Source organism: Ailuropoda melanoleuca, chromosome 8, assembly GCF_002007445.2.
Source record: "Ailuropoda melanoleuca isolate Jingjing chromosome 8, ASM200744v2, whole genome shotgun sequence".
Taxonomy (NCBI): domain Eukaryota; kingdom Metazoa; phylum Chordata; class Mammalia; order Carnivora; family Ursidae; genus Ailuropoda; species Ailuropoda melanoleuca.
This window is the reverse complement of record NC_048225.1, coordinates 85,877,853-85,898,700: the sequence shown is the minus strand read 5'-3', so window position 1 is coordinate 85,898,700 and position 20,848 is coordinate 85,877,853. Positions and strand designations below refer to the sequence as shown.

The 20,848-nt window shown below is 44.4% G+C and overlaps 1 protein-coding gene across 3 annotated transcripts in view; it reads left to right on the top strand.

Moving 5' to 3' along the window:
- RGL1 (ral guanine nucleotide dissociation stimulator like 1) overlaps positions 1-20,848 on the top strand; it is a 265,812-nt gene that overhangs the window by 214,250 nt on the left and 30,714 nt on the right. For all 3 annotated transcript variants that reach the window (XM_019804492.2, XM_002923877.4, XM_011230614.3), the window contains 5 exons: positions 7,731-7,915; positions 11,255-11,379; positions 12,780-12,995; positions 16,493-16,596; positions 19,715-19,799. In XM_019804492.2, coding sequence (XP_019660051.1) covers positions 7,731-7,915; positions 11,255-11,379; positions 12,780-12,995; positions 16,493-16,596; positions 19,715-19,799 — 715 coding nt within the window. The remainder of the gene's footprint in view (positions 1-7,730; positions 7,916-11,254; positions 11,380-12,779; positions 12,996-16,492; positions 16,597-19,714; positions 19,800-20,848) is intronic.

The window sequence follows — 20,848 nt, the reverse complement described above, 5'->3', positions numbered from 1 at the left end:
AGTTAACGAACCAGTATGACACATTATTAACTGAAGTCCAGAGTTTAGTCACATTTCCCTACCGTTTACCTCATGTCCCTTTTCTGTTCCAGGATCCCATCCAGGATACCATTTTACACTTAGTTGTCATATCAACCTACACTCCTCTTGACTGTGACAGTTTCTCAAACTTCTCTGGGTTTCAATGACCTTTACAGTTTTGAGGTCAAGTATATTGTAGGATGCCCCTTTATTGGAATTTTTCTTATAACTAGACTATGTTTCTCATGATTAGACTGAACTTACGAGTTTTCGAGAGGACTGTTACAGAGGTAAAATGCCATTCTCATCACATGATATCAAGGATACACACTAGCAATACGATATATGACTTGTTGGCCTTGATCACCTGGCTGGAGTAGTAGTTTTCAGATTTCTCCATGGAAAACACCTTCCCATACTATATGGTTTGGAAGGAATCCCCTAATTAAAGAGTGGGGATTATGCTCCCCCTCTGTGAGGGTAAGGTCTCTAATCAATGTATTTAGATAACTTCTGCATGGAAGATTTGTTTCCCCCATTTATTAATTTTTTAAAACATTTTATCTAAACATTTTAGACTCATTGGTTAATTTTTTTGATGCTTTGGGTTATGATGCAATGCTAGTTTATTTGTTGCTGAGATTGGTCCAGTTTTGGCAGTTGGGAGCTCTTTTGATTGACTCTTATGTCACGTTGATAGGCATCTCTGTCATGGTGGGTGTGTTTGGTTGTTCAAGCCCTTCTTACTCCCTGGTACAACAAGGTGCTCTAGGCTCATCTTGTATGTTTCCTGCCCCAGCCCTAGAATCAGCCATTTCTTCAAGGGGACCTGGTTCTTTTCATTGCAGAAGGGTGTCGGAAACCAGGATCTGGGTGCTAGGTGTACTCACTGCTGCTGGGATGTCATTTCTTTTTAGCCCTCTCAGCTGATAGGGCTGGGAGATTTGTGTTTACACTAGTTATGTGTAAATATACACATCTAGGAATATTTACATACAATCATCTGTATCCATATTACGTTAAACACGAGTTCTTACTGATGTCTCCAACTCTAATCCATGACCACGTAGATGGCTCTAGCCTGCTCCCCTTGCTTATTTGTAAGTACCCTCTGCAACAGCGAGAAAGCTGGCATCCACCATCTGCCATGCATTTGCTTAGTTGTTCATTTCCAGGATACTTGGATGGCAGTAGCAGAGCTGCCGACTCGTACCTTGTGGGAAACAACTTTATCAACTAGGGCATGTGTGCAGTTCCATTTGCCTCTAGTCCTTAGTCTAATAGACTGCCATTCTTCTGTTTTAAAATAATAAAAATAGCTAATGTTTTTTGAGCACTCACTATGTCCTAGGAACTCTTCTAAATACTTTGCATGTATTAGCTCTTGGCCTCAAAATCCTATGAGGAGGCATCTATTCTTGTACCCATTTTGCAGGTCAGGAGGCTGAGGCATACAGAGGCTAGTGAGCCACAGAACCAGGGCCCCAGTTAGGCACTCCAGAGACTGTTCAGCCACATTGGCTGAGCTGCTCATGAAAAAGCAGGCATTTCAGAGCCCTCTTAGTTTTTTTCCTTTCCTTTCCTTTCCTTTCCTTTCCTCTCCTCTCCCTCTCCCTCTCCCTCTCCCTTTCCTAATGGAGCACAGACACACTGAGTAATGTTTGGTGATACGGGGTTAGGTCTGTGCACAACAATTCTCTTCAGTTCCTGTAAATTTGCCTTCAGAGGCCAGGGCCTGCACATCTAGTTTGGGAATAAAGGACAGGTGTGTAAACACTCCTGACTTTGGATCATTGGTTTTGGGCTCATCTCCTCCTCCTCTGGGGCCTTCCCCACCCATATTTACTCGATATTTCTGTGTGTCCTCCCTATCACAACCTTCCTTCTCCTCAACTTGGAGCTTTTTCTCTTTCATTGCCTCCTGGCCCCTCACTGGTTCCCATGCCCCGTACTTGCCTGCTGCCTAGCTCTGGCTCTGGCCCTGTTTGCATTTATTTCCCTGAGCCTCTCGGCACTCCTCTCGCTTTCCCCCCCAGCCCTCTAATCCCTGCTCAGCCTCTGCAGCAAAAATGCTGCGTACTGGAAAATGTACAAGAAAGCATTGCAAGGTGACCTTGACAAGTTCAGATATTCACGTTTCCATCTTTTCCAGGCTTTTTCAGAGAAAAAAAAAAGGGAAACAAATTCTTTGTACCTTCCTTTGTTCTTTCTCTTCAGGGGAACCATCTTGCCAGGGGTCTCCGAGGCAGCCTCTATCTGGCAGCCTTCTCTGAAAAGGAAAACCCCCTCTGTGACTAGGAGCACAAGGTGGAGAGGTGTAGCTCAGAATCAGTGTCAAGGCCACTTTGCTTCCTTTCCCTGAAGAGCAAGGTGCATTGGCTCCCACCCCCAGGGTCACCTGCCACATTGATTCAAAGGCCCACCCTCCGCATAGATTTTCTTATCTTTTATCTATAGCGGGAAAAGGTCCAGTTTTGGGAGAATATCCTAACCCAGAAAAAAACGTTTTGCTGCTTTTGAAAAAATGGTTCCATGTCTTATTAAGTAACAATAAATTGTTATCTCAGATAGATTTCTGGGGAGAGAAAAGAGCTCTAAATGGACAGGGTTATTTTTTTGTCATGATAATCCTATTTCTTGGCTCGGAGGTTACACGTCATGGGAGAGATGACTTCATATTTTGAAAATTTCTTATTAAGCCTTTTACACATTGTAGAATATTTTACTACCAATGGGATTTTAATATGATTTAGTACCTGTGCATTCAAATCCCTGTATGTATTTAAAAATCTGTGGTTTGAGCATACTGGCAGCCGAGACGCTCACCTCAGGCAGCCCTGTTACTGTGCACCGCGTGCCTGAAGGTCCCCACGGCGGCTCTCAGTTCTGTACTGTTTCCTCGTCCCTCTCAGAGAAGGCATCTGTCTAGTATTTTCCAAACAGGTATTATTAAGTGTGATTTCTGTTTGGCTAAGAAATCAAATGAGTATAGCAAATCTCACTGGGCGGCGTTCCTCCCCCCCTTCCTGTTCTTTAAAGAGGCCTTCTGTACATGCCTTGAAACTGTCTTGCCCTCTCTCACCTCAGGATCTTTGCTCATGCTGTTGCCACAGACTCTTCACCCCAGTAACTCTTATACCTAAGATCTCAGCTGAACTTTGTTTCCTAAATCCTTCTGTGGGATCCCTGTTGTGACGTTCGTCACATATGTGGTTTTTGTGAATATGGAAAACAAAGGGCACTCAAATACTGTTAGTGTAATTAGTGAATTAATTCTTCCCACGGGTCTGTTTCCATGGTAGTAAAAGCCTTAGACACTGTGTCCGTCAGTTCTACGCATGGATGTCTGAGCACGTCTTCCTGTCCCTTACAGACCATTGCGGTAGGTTAGAGAGGGTGGCCAGGAATGCCTGAGGTAGAAAAAGCAGTCCTATCCTGGATGTCCCCTCGGCTATCAGTTTGGGCTCCTGCCCCCGGCCACCCACCCAGCGTGCTTACTTGGGACCAAGGGGTGTTGCTCTGTAGCACATTAAAGATGACTTCGGAAAAGGAGCTCATGTCTGCCTCTCCTCCTTACTGCGTTTAGATTATGTCACAGTTGCAATCTTTCTGCTCAGTCTCAGAAAGTACTTCTTCAGTCTTCACAAGTCATTCAAGAAGCATGTCTTGCAGTTTGTATTAGAGTTTGAGGTCCCTGAGTTGATCTGTCCCGAGGAGGATGCCTTCGATGGGGTGTGTGTGTGCGCGTGTGCGCATGCTCGCGTGTGCGGGATCTGTTCCCAGTGACTGTCTTGCTGCAGCAGGCCTGGGGCCACGCGTATTGTCCTACGGTTTGGATTCCATGTCAGCGTTTCTGTTATGGGTAGAGGATTCTCTGAGTGGCTTCCATGAGTGCTGATTGATTTTCACTGAGCCCTTCTACCTTTTTCAGTCCCTTCCTTTTGTGATTTATGGCAAGTAGTTTTAAGACTGCCAGCAGTTAGGTTTCTCTTTAGGTATCTTGAAATGGCCGCATTGCCATGCTGTCGGGGGAAGGCACTGATGGAGTCAGGGAGCCGCAGGCAGGTCTTACCACGTCTCTCCTCCAGGTAGGGGTCAGTGAAGTGGGCCAACTCGCTTTGTTCCCAGGTGGCACAGCTGGGACCCAGCCCAGCTGGTTTTCCTCCTCCAGCCTCCTTCCTTGTTCTGGTGCAGAGCCAAGTAGCTTCTCCAGCTTGACAGTCACACCTTTCCTGTAAGTCTGTGATTTTAAACCAGATTTCCCTTCAGTATGGAGGTTCTTTACATTCTCCCAAACAACCAGTTATGGTTGGGACGTAAGTTCGATCTTCGGAGTGGAGCCACGAAGGGTGAGATGGAAAGGTGTTGGCCAGCAGTCCTGTTGGGTGCCATGATGTTGCTTTCCTTTTCGAAATCTTAAATGTTTCACATGCTATCTGCTTTATAGTCTATCAAGAACGGGAAGTTTCTTCCCAGGACTGGTAAACATAACGCTACTGTGAGCTTTGGGCACGTGTCCAGGCCGTTCCAGAAAACCTCCCTTCCTGGCATGCTGATAACCACCCTGCTGATAGGAGGGCAGGGGTCTGCCTCGTGCTGTATTGTGCTGTTTGTGTGTTACTTTCCCTTCTTCTTTTCCTTCGTCCTCCCCTCCTTCATTCCTCTTTTCTGTGAAGATGCTTTCTCTAGCCAAGTCAGTTTCTGGGTCTGTAGTGAGCTTTCAAAGTCCCTTAGGCCAAGCTGTGGGAAGGGCACTGTCACAAAGGGTAGAATGAATAGATTACCAGAGCTAGTTAAAAACATCAGACTGAGGAGGACAAAATGTGCATCTAAACGCAGGTCCAATCTGGACTCATGACCCTCTTCAGAACTCCCCCAGACCTTCCAGAGGCTGCAACTTTCCATGAGACTAAGCTCCAGATAATGTGTCCCATAGAAATGTGTGAGTATTCAGAGATGTAGACAAGGGTACACATTTTGTAATTGTTTGTGATTGTGAGAATATGAAAATAACTTGAGTATTTGCACACTAGTAGAAGAATGCTTGCATTAATGATGGTGTGTCCACGCAGTGGAATAGTATATGTAACTCTGGGAAACAGTAAGGTAGACCTCGAGATAGTGAATGGAGAGGTGTGTGTTTCATACTATTCAGTGGGGGAAAAAATCCATGTTGGCTTATAGATACATAGTATATCTACTCAAGTATATATACATATCTGTTGAAAAGCCTACAAGGACATACTCCAAACCGTGGATAGTTAGTCATGGAAATGGGATTAGAATGAAGAGGACATAGGTATTTTGCTCTTTTGCTTTATATACATTTGTAATATTTACTTTTTTGCAATAAAGAATCAGCTTTGCAATTTTAAAACTAACGATTATGGGAGGCCGAGAAGGCAATGATATATTAATATCTTTTCCTATCTGTCTTTTAGCTGTGATTCTGGATTTCTACCTCGGTTATGTTTTAAGCTATGAGACCGAGGAGTCACTAGAGTCATTGCATTGCTGGTCTTGTTGTGAGGTGGGGGCTCTTTTTCACTTTTATTGATTGATGTGAATTATCATCGCTCCGTGACTGTTTTTCCATCAGTATCATTGGAAGAGTATCCTCTCACTGAGGTATTAAATATTAAATGAGTAGCTCTACTCTTGAAATCAATTCACCCTTCTTCTGAGAAGGACAAAAGTGTCTGTAAGAATCAATATGATGGAGGCAGATATCAGGTTTTCCTGCCTTCCAGGCTATGAACCCACCCGTGTGCCTGCCCCTGTTCTGGGCTCAGTGCTTGTCAGTGAAGAAGGGAAAGTATTCATAGAAAAAAGTCCTATGCCTTAAAAAATGACTTGCTAGAATGCCACTCCATTTTCTTCTTTTAATTCATGTTATATTTATTTTTTGTGAAGAAAGGACAAATAGTGAATGCTTTGTGTGGGCTCTGAGAAAGTAGAAATCCAGCAATTTTGAGGGGGCGGGGGTGTGTGTGTGAGGGTTTCACCATATGAACGGTGGGGGGACCCAAGCATTGATACGTAACAGATGATGCAACAGGCGAATCAAGGATCGAAGGTCCACTAACTAGAAGCCCAATCATTTCATTTTACTTAGGTTTTCATTTAATCCCAGAGCCCATATTAATTTCTTCAAACTTTTTGAAAGGGAGGGAAACTTTTGTTTGGCTTTTTATTTAATCTGGACTAAAGATTTAGAGCATATTTTAATCATTTCTGTGGCTTTAAATTCCAGCATTTATTTAATGGCTTTATGTCACCTACTTCAACGTACACATGTGACCATTAGAGTTCCAGACACCTTCATGTCCTCATTAGTAAAGCCATGATATCCATAGCACTGAAAACAGCTGGTAAATTTATTTTTCTTCTGTTTGCACTCTACTTCCAGAAGTTAAGTGTTGTACGTATGCCCTGATCATAGTCCAGCTCCATGGTAGGAAATTGGGAAGCGTGGAAGTTAGACACGCCTGCAAAGCCCAGCCTGCAGGTCCACATAGGTGGATAATATTACCTTGTGGTCTCTCTATAGTTTGTTAACTAAGTAAACAATTTGTTTGAAGTATACTTAAATGATCATTTTAAAAAGTGCTAAAATGTTTTATCAGCTGAACAATTTCGGTCAGTGGGGTCTTCAGCTAAAACGAAGTGTCCCATCACTGTCAATAACACATGAATTAATTCCTAGCCCCTGCCACCTGTAGCCGTCGTCAGTGCATTTGCCTTAGCTGTGGAGGCGGCTGGTCAGTAAAGAGGCAAAGTACCGTCTTTCCTGGAAAACACAGCCCGGCACGTCCTCTTTGAAGATGAAGCGAGAATCACAGCACTCAAGACTTTTTATCGTTTTTGCCAGTCAGCTGTTTGGCTTTTCCCCTGGATGAGGGGCTACCCCTCACCTACAGACAGCACACCTGTGCTATTAGTAGCGTGGGGGGGGGGTGGCCCTGGCTCCTCGTGCCCCGGCCCCTGTCTCATCCAACACAGACACTGATGAGCCATCAGAGCAAATCACCTTCCCAGGGGCTTTGCATCTCAACGTTTTCTCCCTTACCTTTCAAAGACCTTCCTCTCTAACAGGTACTGTTTCTCCTGCAGATTGTCCTCTTGTGATTTGAGAAGCAAAAGGATAATTGGGGGAGGACTTTTTTTGGCACTTAGGCTGAAACCCTGGGAATCTTTGTAAAATTAAATCGGTGCTTTTATCTTTTTTTCCAACGTAGGCATTTCCTGTCAGTAGACAGATTGCGGGCCCACTGTCAGTCAGTGATTTCCTAAACTGTTGGTCCGGTTGATTTTGTGGTCTCTGAGTTGAGTGAAGCCAGAATTGGAAACACATAATCTCACTGTCACAGGTCGCTTTGAAGTGGCTTCAGGACTCACTAAATCTTCTTCCACGTGCCTTTTTACCACCCCGCCCCCCCCGCGTGGGTTTTTCCAAAGTTGATGGTCCTTTGTCGTTTTAGAACTTATCAGTCTCTGCCCTGCTCTACAACCACCGCTTAAAACAATAAAATGTAACCAGCTTGTTTTCCAGAGCTTCCACTTCATTGGCATTGCCAGGAACTTCGGGGTGAATTCTCTGTTGACCCCAAGTCCCCTGGGGTGTTCCTGGGTGAGGCCACGGTGTCCAGGCCCGGTTTTAAGTCCCCACAGCCAGCTGGGTGCGGTGACTCTCCCTTTCTCTTTCTCAGTGCCATCGCCTCCATCCTGAGGGCCTGGCTTGACCAGTGCGCAGAGGACTTCCGGGAGCCCCCTCACTTCCCTTGCTTACAGAAACTGCTGGATTATCTCAAACGGATGATGCCAGGCTCTGATCCAGAGAGAAGAGCACAAAATCTTCTTGAGCAGTTTCACAAGCAAGAAGTGGAAACTGACAGTGAGTACTTGCTTGCAGAGAACAAGCTAGATTCTGATTCTCCAGCCTCCGTGTTGAAGATAGGTTCTCCCTGTACTTTTTTTTTTTTTTTTTTTTTAAGATTTATCTAGTTGTTTGAGAGAGGGAGAGAGGGAGAGAGAGAGTGTGTGTGGGTGGAGGGAAGCGGTGAGGGAGAGAGACTTTCAGGCAGACTCCTCGCTGAGCGCACAGCCCGACATGGCGCTCAGTTTCACCACCCTGAGATCACGACCTGAGCCAAACAACTGACCCACCCAGGCTCCCCAAACTGTTCTCCCTATACTTGATAAATGACCTCGGTTTGTCTCAGCGAGGAAAGCTGCTGGGGGATTGGTGGTGGGTAAAAATTCTGAAGTTTATCAAAGTGCTGATTACAGCACCTCAGCCTTCTAGAGCTAAGAAAGAGATTTTCAAGACCACCTAGTCTGGTGCTCTCATTTTATAGAAGAGGAAACTGGCTCCGAGAAGTGGAGTGATACCCTTGGGTTTCCTCTAATACCAGAAAGAGGATCTTTTACCATCTCTTGTCAACATGTCCCACACTGAACTTGATTGTGCTTTTTATTATCTGCCTCCTGGCTCCTCTACCTGATTAACAGAAACCCCTCGCAACCACCCCCATTTGGCAGGCAAAGAATTAAATCCAGTTGTGCTCCTGCCCTCAGAAAAGCTCAGAAAGCCCTGAAAAGGTGTTTCTCTGTCAAGCTGGAAGACATCACTGTCCTTGAGCATCACCGACGGCCTCATCAAAGGAAGCTTCTGTGGCTGTTTTTTCCTATTGGAGGAACTGCCTGCCTGTTTTCAAGGACAAAGGAAGGGCCACCACTGCAGGTCGTGGGCCGCTTGGAATTATCTTTGAAGAAAGTCAGAGCGAGGTTCCGACAGGCTTTCAGCCTGACGATTTAGCCCCTCGCTGGCCTGCTGGGTGGTGGTTGCCATGGCGGCTGACCCACTTGGAGCTTTTGACAGGCATTTCCCTGAAGTGACGCCCGCTTTCCTCAGTGAGGGAAAGGAAGCGGTTCCTCTTGACCGATAAGGGAAGCTGCATCAGTGCCAAAGAAAATAACCTCACATTCCGAACAGTACCTGTGGAATTGATTTACATTTGGGGGAGCGGAGCAGGGGGAACACACAGTCGCATCATGAGAAGCTGCCTGCCAAGTACTCTGTATCTCGGATGACTTCATCTGCCGGGAACGTTGGAATACCAGGGGCACTCCTCCAGCTGCCGGGCCTCCGCTCCCATCAGGGCCTCCCCGCCTGTCTTTGAGCCGCGGTGGAAAATGCTGTGTGAGAGCCCAGCTCTCCCCACTGGGGCTGCCCCTGGCTCCGGGCCTAATTGGGGAACCGGTGGGACCAGTCGTTCATTGTTTCTGACCCAGCGACTGGAAGGCAGAGCTCATTTGGCAGGCTGAGACAGGGGAGAGGGAGATCGCCTGACTTTGGAAAGGCTTTTAGGCACTGCTCGAAAATGAATTTTTCCTGAGTTTGGAAAATTTTAATCAAGAAAGCTCTAAACTCTCTGTTTATTAAGTTCAGTGGTCGTTATTGAAAAGGAGTTTTAGGAGCTTGGGTCTCCTGGGCTTATTTTGCCCAATTTCACACTGGCAAAAGCAAAAGTTCGCCTACATTGTTTTCCAGTAGTAAAATTTTGCTTCAAGTTTCTACTTCCTTCGCTCTGGAAGAAAGCCAAAAGCAGAAACAGTGAAGGCATGGCCTAGGCCCCAGAGAGAAAGGACCACGTAATCTTCGCCTACAGCAACATCCCAGGCACATATGGGTCACTGTGAGTGTTTGTTGGGTGAATGAGAGGATCTGACCTTACCACACATCCTCTTTGGCTGAAGTGGGTCAGCCTCTGCGTTCCAGAGCCACTGGGATAGATTGATAGAGTAGCTAGCAAGAGGGATGGGAGGCCCATTCTGAACCTTTGTTTGAGATTTCTAATTTCTTTTTCCTCCACTGAATTGAAGAGCACCCCCAGAGCTGTGTGGAGGCAGAGTGGCGAAGGCCTAGGGCTTAGCTCTAATCTTTAGCTCGTGCCTGTTTGTGTTTCAGACTCCAGGGGCAGGCAGTGATTCCCTCGCCTACCTTCTCCAGTTATAACCCAAGCCCATTGGGTTGGGAGGGGATTGTGGGGGGGGGCATTCTTAAATCCCATGCCTGACACCAGAGTTGGCCAGTCCCCACGTGGTGCTCTGATAGGGGAAGTGATGTACGGTCCACTCTCAGTACCCCTTTCCCCTAGAAAACCAAGAAAAAGAAAAGGCCACCACCCAGCTTGACCCAAGATGTGTAAAAGTCTTACTCTACAAAGAAAAAGAAGAAAAGCTTAAAATGTCAACATCCTGGGGGAGTAGTAACACACTGATTTATGTTTCTGCCAAGATATAGCTGAATGCAGCTAGGTTTTTTGTTTTTGTTTTTGTTTTTTTGAGAACAGATTTGACAGGAGAGCAAGGAATGTGAAGGGGATGAGGTGGGGGATGAGGTTGGAAAACAACCCAGGAATCGGCAAAGGTTCCAGGGAAGGGAGGCTGTGGTTCAAGTTCAACTTCATCCAGTTCCACGGTCTTTCAGGATGGAGTCTGCAATTCCTGTTCTATGGGCCGAGTCCTTCAGCTTTTGATTTGGGATCCAAGTAGTTGTTGTAGTAATTTTTTTTTCTTACTTCTTCAGTCTATGTCCTGTGTAATTGGCTAACTGAGGATCTTATCTATAATAAGGCTCAGGTGAATTTAGTTTCAGGCTATTCTTTTCACACATACTTGACTTTAGGTGGGAAACTGAAAGCTACTCCAAATATCTTGAGAATTCTAAGGACTTTCGGACTTCACCAGCATTTCTCACATCAACATGGCCCATTCTCCTCCCCAGAACGTGGCCTGCTTTCATGCCCAGTCCTTCTAGGCTTCTGGTTATCAATGGCGGTAATTACGAATTACATAGTTGGGGCTTAGGAAGTGGCTTGATGAGTCCTTAACCTGAGTGGAGGGTATGTGGGAGCCCAAGATGAGGGAATCCCCGAGAATGTAGCCCAACATTGCTTCTCTAGACTTTACCTAATCTCCCTGTGTCCCTGGCCTAAGAATTTGGTTTATCAAAGGGATAACATGAGGTCTCTGAACTGAATAAAGAACCGACAGAGATTAAGCAGACCTCCATTTCACTCAGATTAATCGTGCTTACTGTTTCTCCCTGTGCGTTTTCTGAAGGATTAGCCCTCTTCTTTCTAAATGAAGGAAGTGCAATTTGACTCTACTAACAAGGTCATAAGCAGTGGCACCAAAATACTAATTTTTTTTTTCCATCTGTGAACAGATGGGTTTCCCAGCACCATCTTCTTCAGCCTGGAAGAGGAAGAGGAACTGGAAGGTGGAGGGCCTGCAGAATTCACGTGCTTCCCAGAAGATCTCGTGGCAGAGCAGCTGACCTATATGGACGCAGTACGTCTTCTCTCTGTGCCTCAGATGGGCTTCTACTTAAAACTCGGGGACTGACAGTGCTGGTGGCCTGGGGAGGCCAATGGGGTCATGTGATTTAAGTCTTTTGTGATCCTTGAGAGAGGCTGTGCCTGTAGATGTGGAGTGAAGATGTGACTTGAATCAGTCATCTGAATAATTCAGGCCTAAGCTCTTCTTGCGATTCTGGGTGAAGGTGCTTTTTCCTTGGCACTCGGTACACGGAAGGAAATAAGAATTCTAATTTTCGTGACACAAAATCTATCCTGTTCTATGGCTGTTTCTCTCCCTCCAGACTCATAAATATTTCAAGATCTGAACTGTTTATTTGGAGGGTTGTAAAGCGGTCAAAGTATAAATTAGGATAAAATAAGTTTGCTGCGTCCACATGTGACTCTATCTGGCAGTTCATGTCTATGTGTTTCCTGTACTTTTGGAGTTTGAATATGTTTGTTAGCCATACATAGTTGATGACATCAGTCACGTGTCAGCGCAATGTGAGCTGGTAAATACCAGTTAAAGAAAAGAGGGCTATTATAAATTATCGTGATGGTTTTAGCTCTGCTGCACTTACCACTCTGAAGAAAGCAGCATAGAACGTGACAGAGTTTCCAACTAGTGAGCATGCAAATAAACTATCAGAAGCAAATCAGAGAGTCCGTGTAAAGTAAATCCTGGTGTTCTCTCTTTCATACAAACCCTTACATGTCTTGAATTGAATTGTCATACAGGTGAGAATCGTATCTAGTCAACGAATTTGATTTGATTTTGTTCCACAATCGATAGCATCAAAGAAAGATAGGAAACTTCATTGGTGATGACTTTTAGGCAAAGACCTGGAAACCAGGCTGTAATTTCCTTTCTTCCTTTTACTCTGTGACGTTGAATGGTATTTCCTTTTCAATGCTTAACTTTCTTCGTTTTAGAAACCCTGTAGAACACATTGGTGACAATGCCGCATGGATTATGCTTCTTTGGATCACTTCTCAGGTGGTCACTGGGCGTCCATATGCATTGTACCCAATTCATGATCGTGAGTGCCCAGAATATACCCTTAATATGATTTTGAGGTCAAAACCCTCTTGACCTCTAGTATAGATTTTTACTTGTCTTTCGGGATAGAAAAGTCAAAATGTGGTTGGTCATTTAAAATTTTCTTTTGGTTGTTGTGTTCCATTTACTCAGTCTAGCAGATTTAGAAGGATCATGTGGGCTAATTATTAACATATTAATTATTTACCTGTGTCCACTGAAATAGACACGACGAGGCAAGTCAAGTAGAAAAGGGTTGTTTGTCCATTTATAAAATACCAATTCACTGATGATGTGCTTTGCCATATGAAGTATTTGTGTGGTCCTTAAAGTCAGTTTCTCTTTTGTTCTAGCAACTATTCAAGAAAGTAGTGCCTCACCACTGCCTGGGCTGCATTTGGTCTCGAAGGGATAAGAAGGAAAACAAACATTTGGCTCCTACGATCCGTGCTACCATCTCTCAGTTTAACACACTCACCAAGTGCGTTGTCAGCACCATCCTGGGTGGCAAAGAACTCAAAACTCAGCAGAGAGCCAAAGTCATCGAGAAGTGGATTAACATTGCTCATGTAATTGTCTTTTTAAAAATATTCTTTGTATTTAGTAGATGTTGGAGACTACTCCATCTCTCTGTTTAAAGGGGTCTATTTGCGAGGCAATCAAACGACCACATGTGAGGGACCATTGGGTTTTTGTTGTTGTTATTGTTGTTCCTCCAAAGTAAGAAGAAAAGTCGCCTTTCTTAACTTAGGAGCTTATTTTTCCTCTTTGAAGAAAATTGGTCCCTCGCACACTTGTCTCTGCTCATGGGCCTGCTGCACACTGCTGTCTTCAGGGTAACACATCCATCTGTTTTTCCCCTTATTTTCACAAACTGAGTGTCCATTCTACCTGTGTTCAGTAAATAGAACTGGATAGTCTAAGCATCAGACAGACGACTCTCCAATGCAGAATGATTACCTACCTATGCACCCTTCCAGCACCCAGAAGCATTATATCATCTACCGATATAAAGAGCTGGTACGTTCTCAGAATCCTGAATCTCTTTTCCAAAGGACTGAGATGCACAGATTTCACATTGATCTGGGGCTTTTTGGGAGGGCCTTCTGTCTGAAGTTGGAGGGACAGAGTTTATTCCTAAGCCTGAGTTAAATTCTGCCGAGTGTCGGTCTGGTCTCTTGGGTCAGCTGCTTACATCCTGTGTGACCTTCGCTGATCAGTATCTTCATGATCCAGAAAAGGTGAACAGTATTCAGTCACTTGGTCACCAGATAGTTCATGAGCTCTTAAATGCACATGAGCTACAGTTTTATGTACTTTGGGGACATCGTTAGGATAAGCACAATTAATGTGGTCTTACAGGAGCCTGCAGCCAAACAAGGAAGCTAAGATAGACTGGAATGATCTCGGCCAAGGCAGAGGAGGAGTGGGGCCTTACAAGATGAGCTACAGCTGTGGAGGAGGGCGAAATCACTTCTGACTGGGGGGATCAAGGAAGGCTTTGCGGATGGGATGACATTTGGATTTATCTTTGAATACTAGATAGAATTTTTGGTATTTGAAGATTGGGTAAGATTTTTTTTTTTTTTTTTTTGGAGGCAGAAGAAATTACATCAGCAAGAGCTATGTAATTAACAACTTTGAAACATAAGCATTATGTAAATATCTTATTAGTCAGTGTTCTGGGTTATATGGGTCAACCCTCAACCAAAGCCCATTTTGCTTTCTATGCTAATATATATTTCTTTTATTAAGCCCTCATGTTTAGGGGATAATGCTTAAATTTTCACACACACTCTCTTCTCTCTCTCTCTCTCTTTCTCTTTTGTTGTCTTTGATTAAAGAGCAGGGCCATAATTGTTCTAGGGAATTGCTCTTATTTTGAATTTTTAGGTGGTCTGTTGCCACAGATGTTTTAGTATATGAAAAAAGTAGGAAAACAGTATCTTACAACTTAGATTTCTCCTATTCTGAATTGAGCTTATTTTTCAAGAGCTACAAAAGAAGTTCTGATAGAGTGGAACAGAGCATGGAATTTCTTCTTAAAATGATAAGAAAAAAAATTTTTTTTTTTTTTTTGCCATAAATGCTATATCCTTTAATCCATTCAACTGCTTAGAAAATCTGTAGTGAGAATACAGCATCTCTGTGTTTGACAGTGTGGCTCAAACAGTGACTTTTGGTCCAAATTAAATATAAATTGTGCATTTATGTGATAATAAGAAATACAAGTTGAACAATTTGAGGTCTATTCCAAATCCCATAGCACATGCTTAAAAGCCAGGGGTCCTTGCTCTTGGCCGTGTAGTTTCCTAATATTGAGCATGTTGCGTCCCTTGAAATTGTGTGGAGTAATTTAATAAAATAATGAAATTCATAAGTGGTTTCCTGCCAAGATATATTTTACTTTTCCTACATTAATCACAATTAATTTCTATTGAGAGGCCATTTGAAAAGCGATAATAATTTTACATAGAAAATATTTGTGACCTAATGCAATCATATTTTCTTGGACCGGCCTTGCTGCTATGTTTTTATTTTACTTTTGCATCTCCTAGAAGATACCTCCCTTTCTGGAAATGGGGCCAAATGTCTTGTACTCCTTTAAACCCTTAAGTGAAGCCTCTTTCTGGATAATGTGTTCCATATGTCTATTACAATTTGCATGAAGTATCTGTGCCTGAGTTCCTTTATTTATTGCAAGTTTCTTGATTTTTGAAACATGACTTTTGGATTCTGAACCTTTGTTGAACCATGCTCTCGTGGGCTTGGGTTTCCAGACTGACCGTATTTCAGAATGCTCACTCGCTCTCTCTTGCTCGCTCACTCACTCACTCGCTCACTCTTTTCAAATAAGGGGAGGGCATTGAGACATTTAAAAAGAGTGGGCATGACTTTTGTAAAATACTTTGGCACTGATTCTAAGAAAAAAATGTTTGGAGGTTTGTTTGTTTGGCATAGTTTTAAGTAGCCAGATTTTGGCAAGCTAAGTCAGAGAAGGCTCTTTTCTCTTCCTGTTCAGGATTAGCATGACTTCATGAAATGACCTTAGAAGTAATGTGCCTTTATGCCCAACCACCCCGGGGTCTCTGGCTTCAGATGTTGTGCACAAAGCCACACCCGCGCTCACACGGTGTACTCAGTGGATATATTACACTCCTAAATGCCTCCTTTGCCATAAGGCATGGCCCACTCTCCCCTTGTTGCCAAGACTGGGACTCCCTCCCTCACTGTTCCGTTATCCCCGCTGTTCATTCAGCAGGACGTCAACTCCAGGGTCACCGGCTGCTGAGGCAGCAGACTCTGAGCGGCCGCTTTGATTTCAGGATCAGAGAGCCTTTCTCCTTACCCAGAAAATGCCATCCAGAATATTTCCTGTTCTCTTTCTATTTTGTTTTCAAATGCTGCCAAAGCGAATTTCATTTTAAAAGCCCAAGTTATTTTGGAAACACCAAAGGAACCAAGGTGTTTCTGAATGTTTATGATCGCGGCACAAGCCAATCTGAAACCAAACAAATGTGTACAAAAATATTCCCTCTTGGCAAAGAGCATAAAAGCCAAAGTTCAACTCGTGGTGAACTTTTATTGCCAAGTTATATGCACCTCTCTGGGCAAGGGTTGGCCACGAGATGTTTGATACCGTCTGACCTCACAGAGGCTGCTGCCAGCTCCCTTGCTGGGTCTCAAGGATATAGTGATCTTTCACATGTGTTTTTAGGGCATCTGTGTGCTTGCCTCAGAAGCTAGCTTGCGTTCCTGAGCACAGCACTGCAGACTCACCTCCATTCGTGTTTTTACTGGGAAAGCTGGAAACCATAAAACTGTAACAACAACGCAAAAAATATATTAAAGGGAGAAAAACAAGCATACGGTGCCAAAACCTATAAAGTGTTTCGGTGACTGGGGTGGGAGTAAGGAACCACTTTTTGATGTTCAGTATTTATACAGCTGCCTACTTAGCGGTAAGAATTCATAGCAGCTGTGATACCTCTAAAACAGGAAACCACCAACTCACCGTATTATTGATATTTAAATGCCTTTTATGTTTTAATCACTCTCCGCACAGGAATGTAGGATCCTGAAGAATTTTTCCTCCTTGAGGGCCATCATTTCTGCACTGCAGTCCAATTCCATCTATAGGTTAAAAAAGTCCTGGGCCGCCGTCCCCAAGTAAGTTCCCAAGTGTCCCGCTCTGCTTTCTTTGGCCGGGGCGACTGGTCGCTGTATCAATGGTATGGGTCCTCGCCTTCAAAGCTCATATTATATAACTAGAGAAACATATTTGAAAGCCTCTGTGTGTCCCAGGCAGGGTGCTCTTTACACGGAATCATTAACGAGTTTTGAAGTTGGCCGGGGCCGGGTGGGGCGGGGGCGCCACAGGCGTCGAGGCTCATTGGCCAAGCATGCCGAAGCCGAGATTATTGCCTTGGGGATGATTTTAAGGATGTGCTCATGATCTAGATTCCGAGGGGTAAGTTTGTGGAGTGATGAAGTTATAGCAGTTTGCTGTGACTTCTGGTTATTTGTCAGCCTGGTTATTCCAAAACCCTAAGCTGAGCCAAGATGGGAGGGACCGTGTGCGTAGATAGGACATTAGTCCTTGCTGTTCAGCAAGAATCTATTCAGCGCACTTCTGTTTCAACGAGTTAAAACCTATCTGAATGATATTAAAACCCCCCAAGTGGTCCTTCCTAGGCACCTGACTAAAGTTATCAACTGGCCACATGTTATATTGTTTTTCATTTGGTATTTTTTAAATATTATTTTTCATTTTATATTGTTTTTCATATTTCTTGGTGAAACCTTTGGAACAATTAACAATTTTTGTCCTCGTTATTTTACTATCTTCCTTCCCCAGTTTCCAGAGCTTCCCTTGTAGACCAGAGAACTTTTTGCAGAGAAGGGAAAGGTGAATGAGGAGGCAGCTGTGGTTCCCTATCAGTAGATTTAGAAGCTGGGGAATGTGTCATGGCTACAAACGAGGCCAGTTACATTCAACAGGTCTACCTGGGTTGAACTAATCAAGAAGTCAGGCTGTATCAGGGAAGAATGTATAAACTGTTTACAGTCTATACTGTATGTGGTATAGTCAGTTTCAGCCAGGAGGGGAGCCAGCTGGCTCCCCAGGCAGGCCTGCCCTTGTGGGACTGGTGGCTTCAGTCCTTAGAGGAGTGGAAGGTCTAGGCATTCCATTTCATCAGTTCACTCAGAGCTGATTAAGCCCTAAGGGACTGACACTATCCAAACTTGCAAGAGACCCAGATTGGTACACCAGAATTTCATGAATTTATGCTGAAAAAATGAGTGCCAGAGTACTCACGCACACCAGTGGGCTCTTATTCTCAATCAGAAGAAAGGCTACTTGGGGGAAGTCAGACTATTTATTACATAAGGCTTTGATGAGTCAGTAGAAAAAAATTGAAGTGGCTGATCGTAGTGCCTGGTGTTACAGAGCCGTAGAAGCCGTAGCCGCTTGGAGACTCCAAAGCTCGTGCTCTGTTTACAACACTGTTATCTACCAGGAGAAAACCTGGCAGATACGCTTTCCAAAGTCCAGTGCAGTTTGTTTGATCACCACTTATTCCTTAGGTTCTTTCTACTCTTCATTAGTTTGAGTAATCCAGCTGACTCTGTATGTGAAAGAAAGATTAGTTGATTGGTTTTCCTTTGCATATAAATCTTATGAGAGAGATGGGTCATGGAAAATCATGAGATGATAGGCCTGGGTAAAAAACTATGGGAAAATCAGATGCATACAGAGTCCTCATCCTCAGTAGCACGGGCCCCTCTCCTTCGTCGCATCAGTGCTCGCTGGTCGTGGCATCGAAACAAAAACAAAAGGGTACTCAGGTGCCAAAATACCTCCTGTGCTTGACTGCAACCTTCTCGATTGCAGTGGAAGGTAATCCTATCTTTCTTTGGTGGTTGATAAATAGCATACTGTGGAAAGTCACTTAGCCAGCCAAAGAGTTCTTCCACAGCAAATTTGAGGTTAAAACACAAGTAAAAAAATAAATAGTGGAGTTGTATCTTAATCTCTTGGTTGCCATATGAGGCCCATTCTTCCAGCTGGCTTTTTAAACGATTTCACCTCAAAACAGACCTCAAAGCCTCACCCTGTACAGTGTGGGTGTCTGGTTTGTTTCTTAGTTGGTCGGTACAGGTTTTAGCAGGGATGCTACAGAAGTGTCATAGTTCCCAGAGAGGCGCTTTCATAGCCGCTTTCCATAGTTTTTACTGCTGAATTCAAGGGACAGGGTGAGGATACCTTATTTGGTGATCGTTTTCCCTGTAATCCTTAATGCTAATCACTTTCAGTGGACAGAGAAGACGTCTATTTATTTCTCTTTATTTAGGCCCACATGTAATTAAGTTCTTAATTATTTTTTCCAAAACACAAATAGCTTTGCTGGTTTTCTTTATTACAAGAATAATATTACCCTCATTGTAAAACGAGTAAGTTAATAATGGCTTTCACATGCTCATGACGTGCTGCCTGTGGAATGATAGGGCCCCATTAATTCTCTGCCTCCGGCGTCCTCCACTCAGTAACCCTGGAGGGCTGGAGAAAAAGCCTGAGGCCCGTGGAGAGGGACAGGGCAGAGTGGGTGCTTTATGTCTATGATCCTGCTGACCTTCGTGGCGGTCCCTCAAGGGGACTCTTAGTATGTTCCTTGTTTATAGGTAAGGAAATGGAAGCTCAGGATGGTTAAGCAAAGGGCCCAAGAGCCCTCGGGGAGGGAGGGGCAGAGTGGGTATTTGAACCCCCTCCCCTGACCAGAGTTCGTTCTGCGTCCATCTACTCTGACTTCGATGTGAGAGCACTGGCCTGTGACTCAGGAAATTTGACTTCTGCACCTGCCATGCTCAACACTTAGCAACAGAAACGCCAGCAAATCCCTGACCCTGGCATCTTCATCTCCAAATGAGGGGACCGGCCAGTGTGATTTCTCGGGTCCCCGTGGGGCTGTGTGTGGATTGCTAAGACAGATTTTTTTTTTTTTTGTAAAGAACATGTCCCAGCTAAACAGCTTGATGCCCTAATTTAACAATCCTTATTTATGATTATACACTCATGTTATAATCATGAGGGAAAACCCCTCTCTTCACATAGGTGACCATGTGTACCTTAAAAAAAAAAATTCAGCCTGCATTAAAAAAGTCATTGGCTTCTTCTCTGCTCCTGAGATCAGTACAATCCCTCTGTAGCCACAGGTAACGGAGGGCTGCAGGGCCGAAGATGTGGGCCTTTCACTATTTGTGAGTATTTTTTTCATTCCTCTCCCAGGGACCGGATGCTGATGTTTGAAGAACTTTCAGATATCTTCTCAGACCATAATAACCATTTGACCAGCCGGGAACTTCTGATGAAGGTGAGGCTCTTGGCGGGGGTGCCGGGCCGCGTTGCTGATAGCTCTGGAATCCCTTCCAGGCAAGAGTGGCTTGAGGGCTCCCTACATTCCTACAGTCCCAGGAGAAAGCCTGAAGTGACTAGAAGGCAGAATTTTTGTTTTTGAGGGCAAATCGAAGAAGCTCGGGGCTGAGAAAACCGAACGTCCAGCTCTGAAGCTTCACGGTTACACAACCGGATTGTGAAACTTGTGCTCACGGGTGTATCTCTTTAACGAGCTGCTCTGCGGACACCAAGTGCTGGCGGCGAGGTGGGTGAGAGGCCCTGGAATATTCCTCCTCAGCAAAACATCTTCTAGAATGACAGAGGCCAAGCCTGCAATTCCACATCCTGTATTTGGACCAAGTTGCACGGAGCCGTCAGCAGTATTTAGTGAATGCCTAGTGAGTGCTGACTTCTGAACCATAGGAAGGTAGAAGGAGAGCCTGGCTGATTTTATTTCTCCAGACATTTGTCGAATGTTCAGTATTCGTAAAGCACTGGAGTAGCCTCTAGATGTATGAAGGCGACTAACCCTGAACCCATTTTCAAGAATTTACCCTCCGGCTGGCGGTTGGAGACACTAAATGAGAATAAAGTAGTCAAATAAATGTACAAATAGCACGTCGTGAATGGTCATCAGAGAGGCACATAGGCCAGATTCTATCTTCACAGCCTTTCTATAAAGGAGACTTTATCATCCCTGTTTTGCGGATAGCCAAGCCTCAGAGAGGTAAGCCCTGGGTCATAAGTCACACACCTGGTAGGTCATGGAGCTAGGATGTGAACCCCACCTGGTGAGACTCTCAAACTTGTGTTTCCATCACTAGGTGTAAAACTGTTGCTTCTAGCCACTTGGGAGTAGGGGGCAGGGTAGATCAGAGGAAACTTCACAGAGAGGGTAAATCAGTAATTGAACAACTGTTGATTGAGCGTTCACAGTGTGCTAGGTGTCCGAGGTGCAGCCACACCGAAGGCAGTCTCTGATCTGAAAGAGATGACGTCTCATGGGGGAGGTAGAGAAGTAGACGA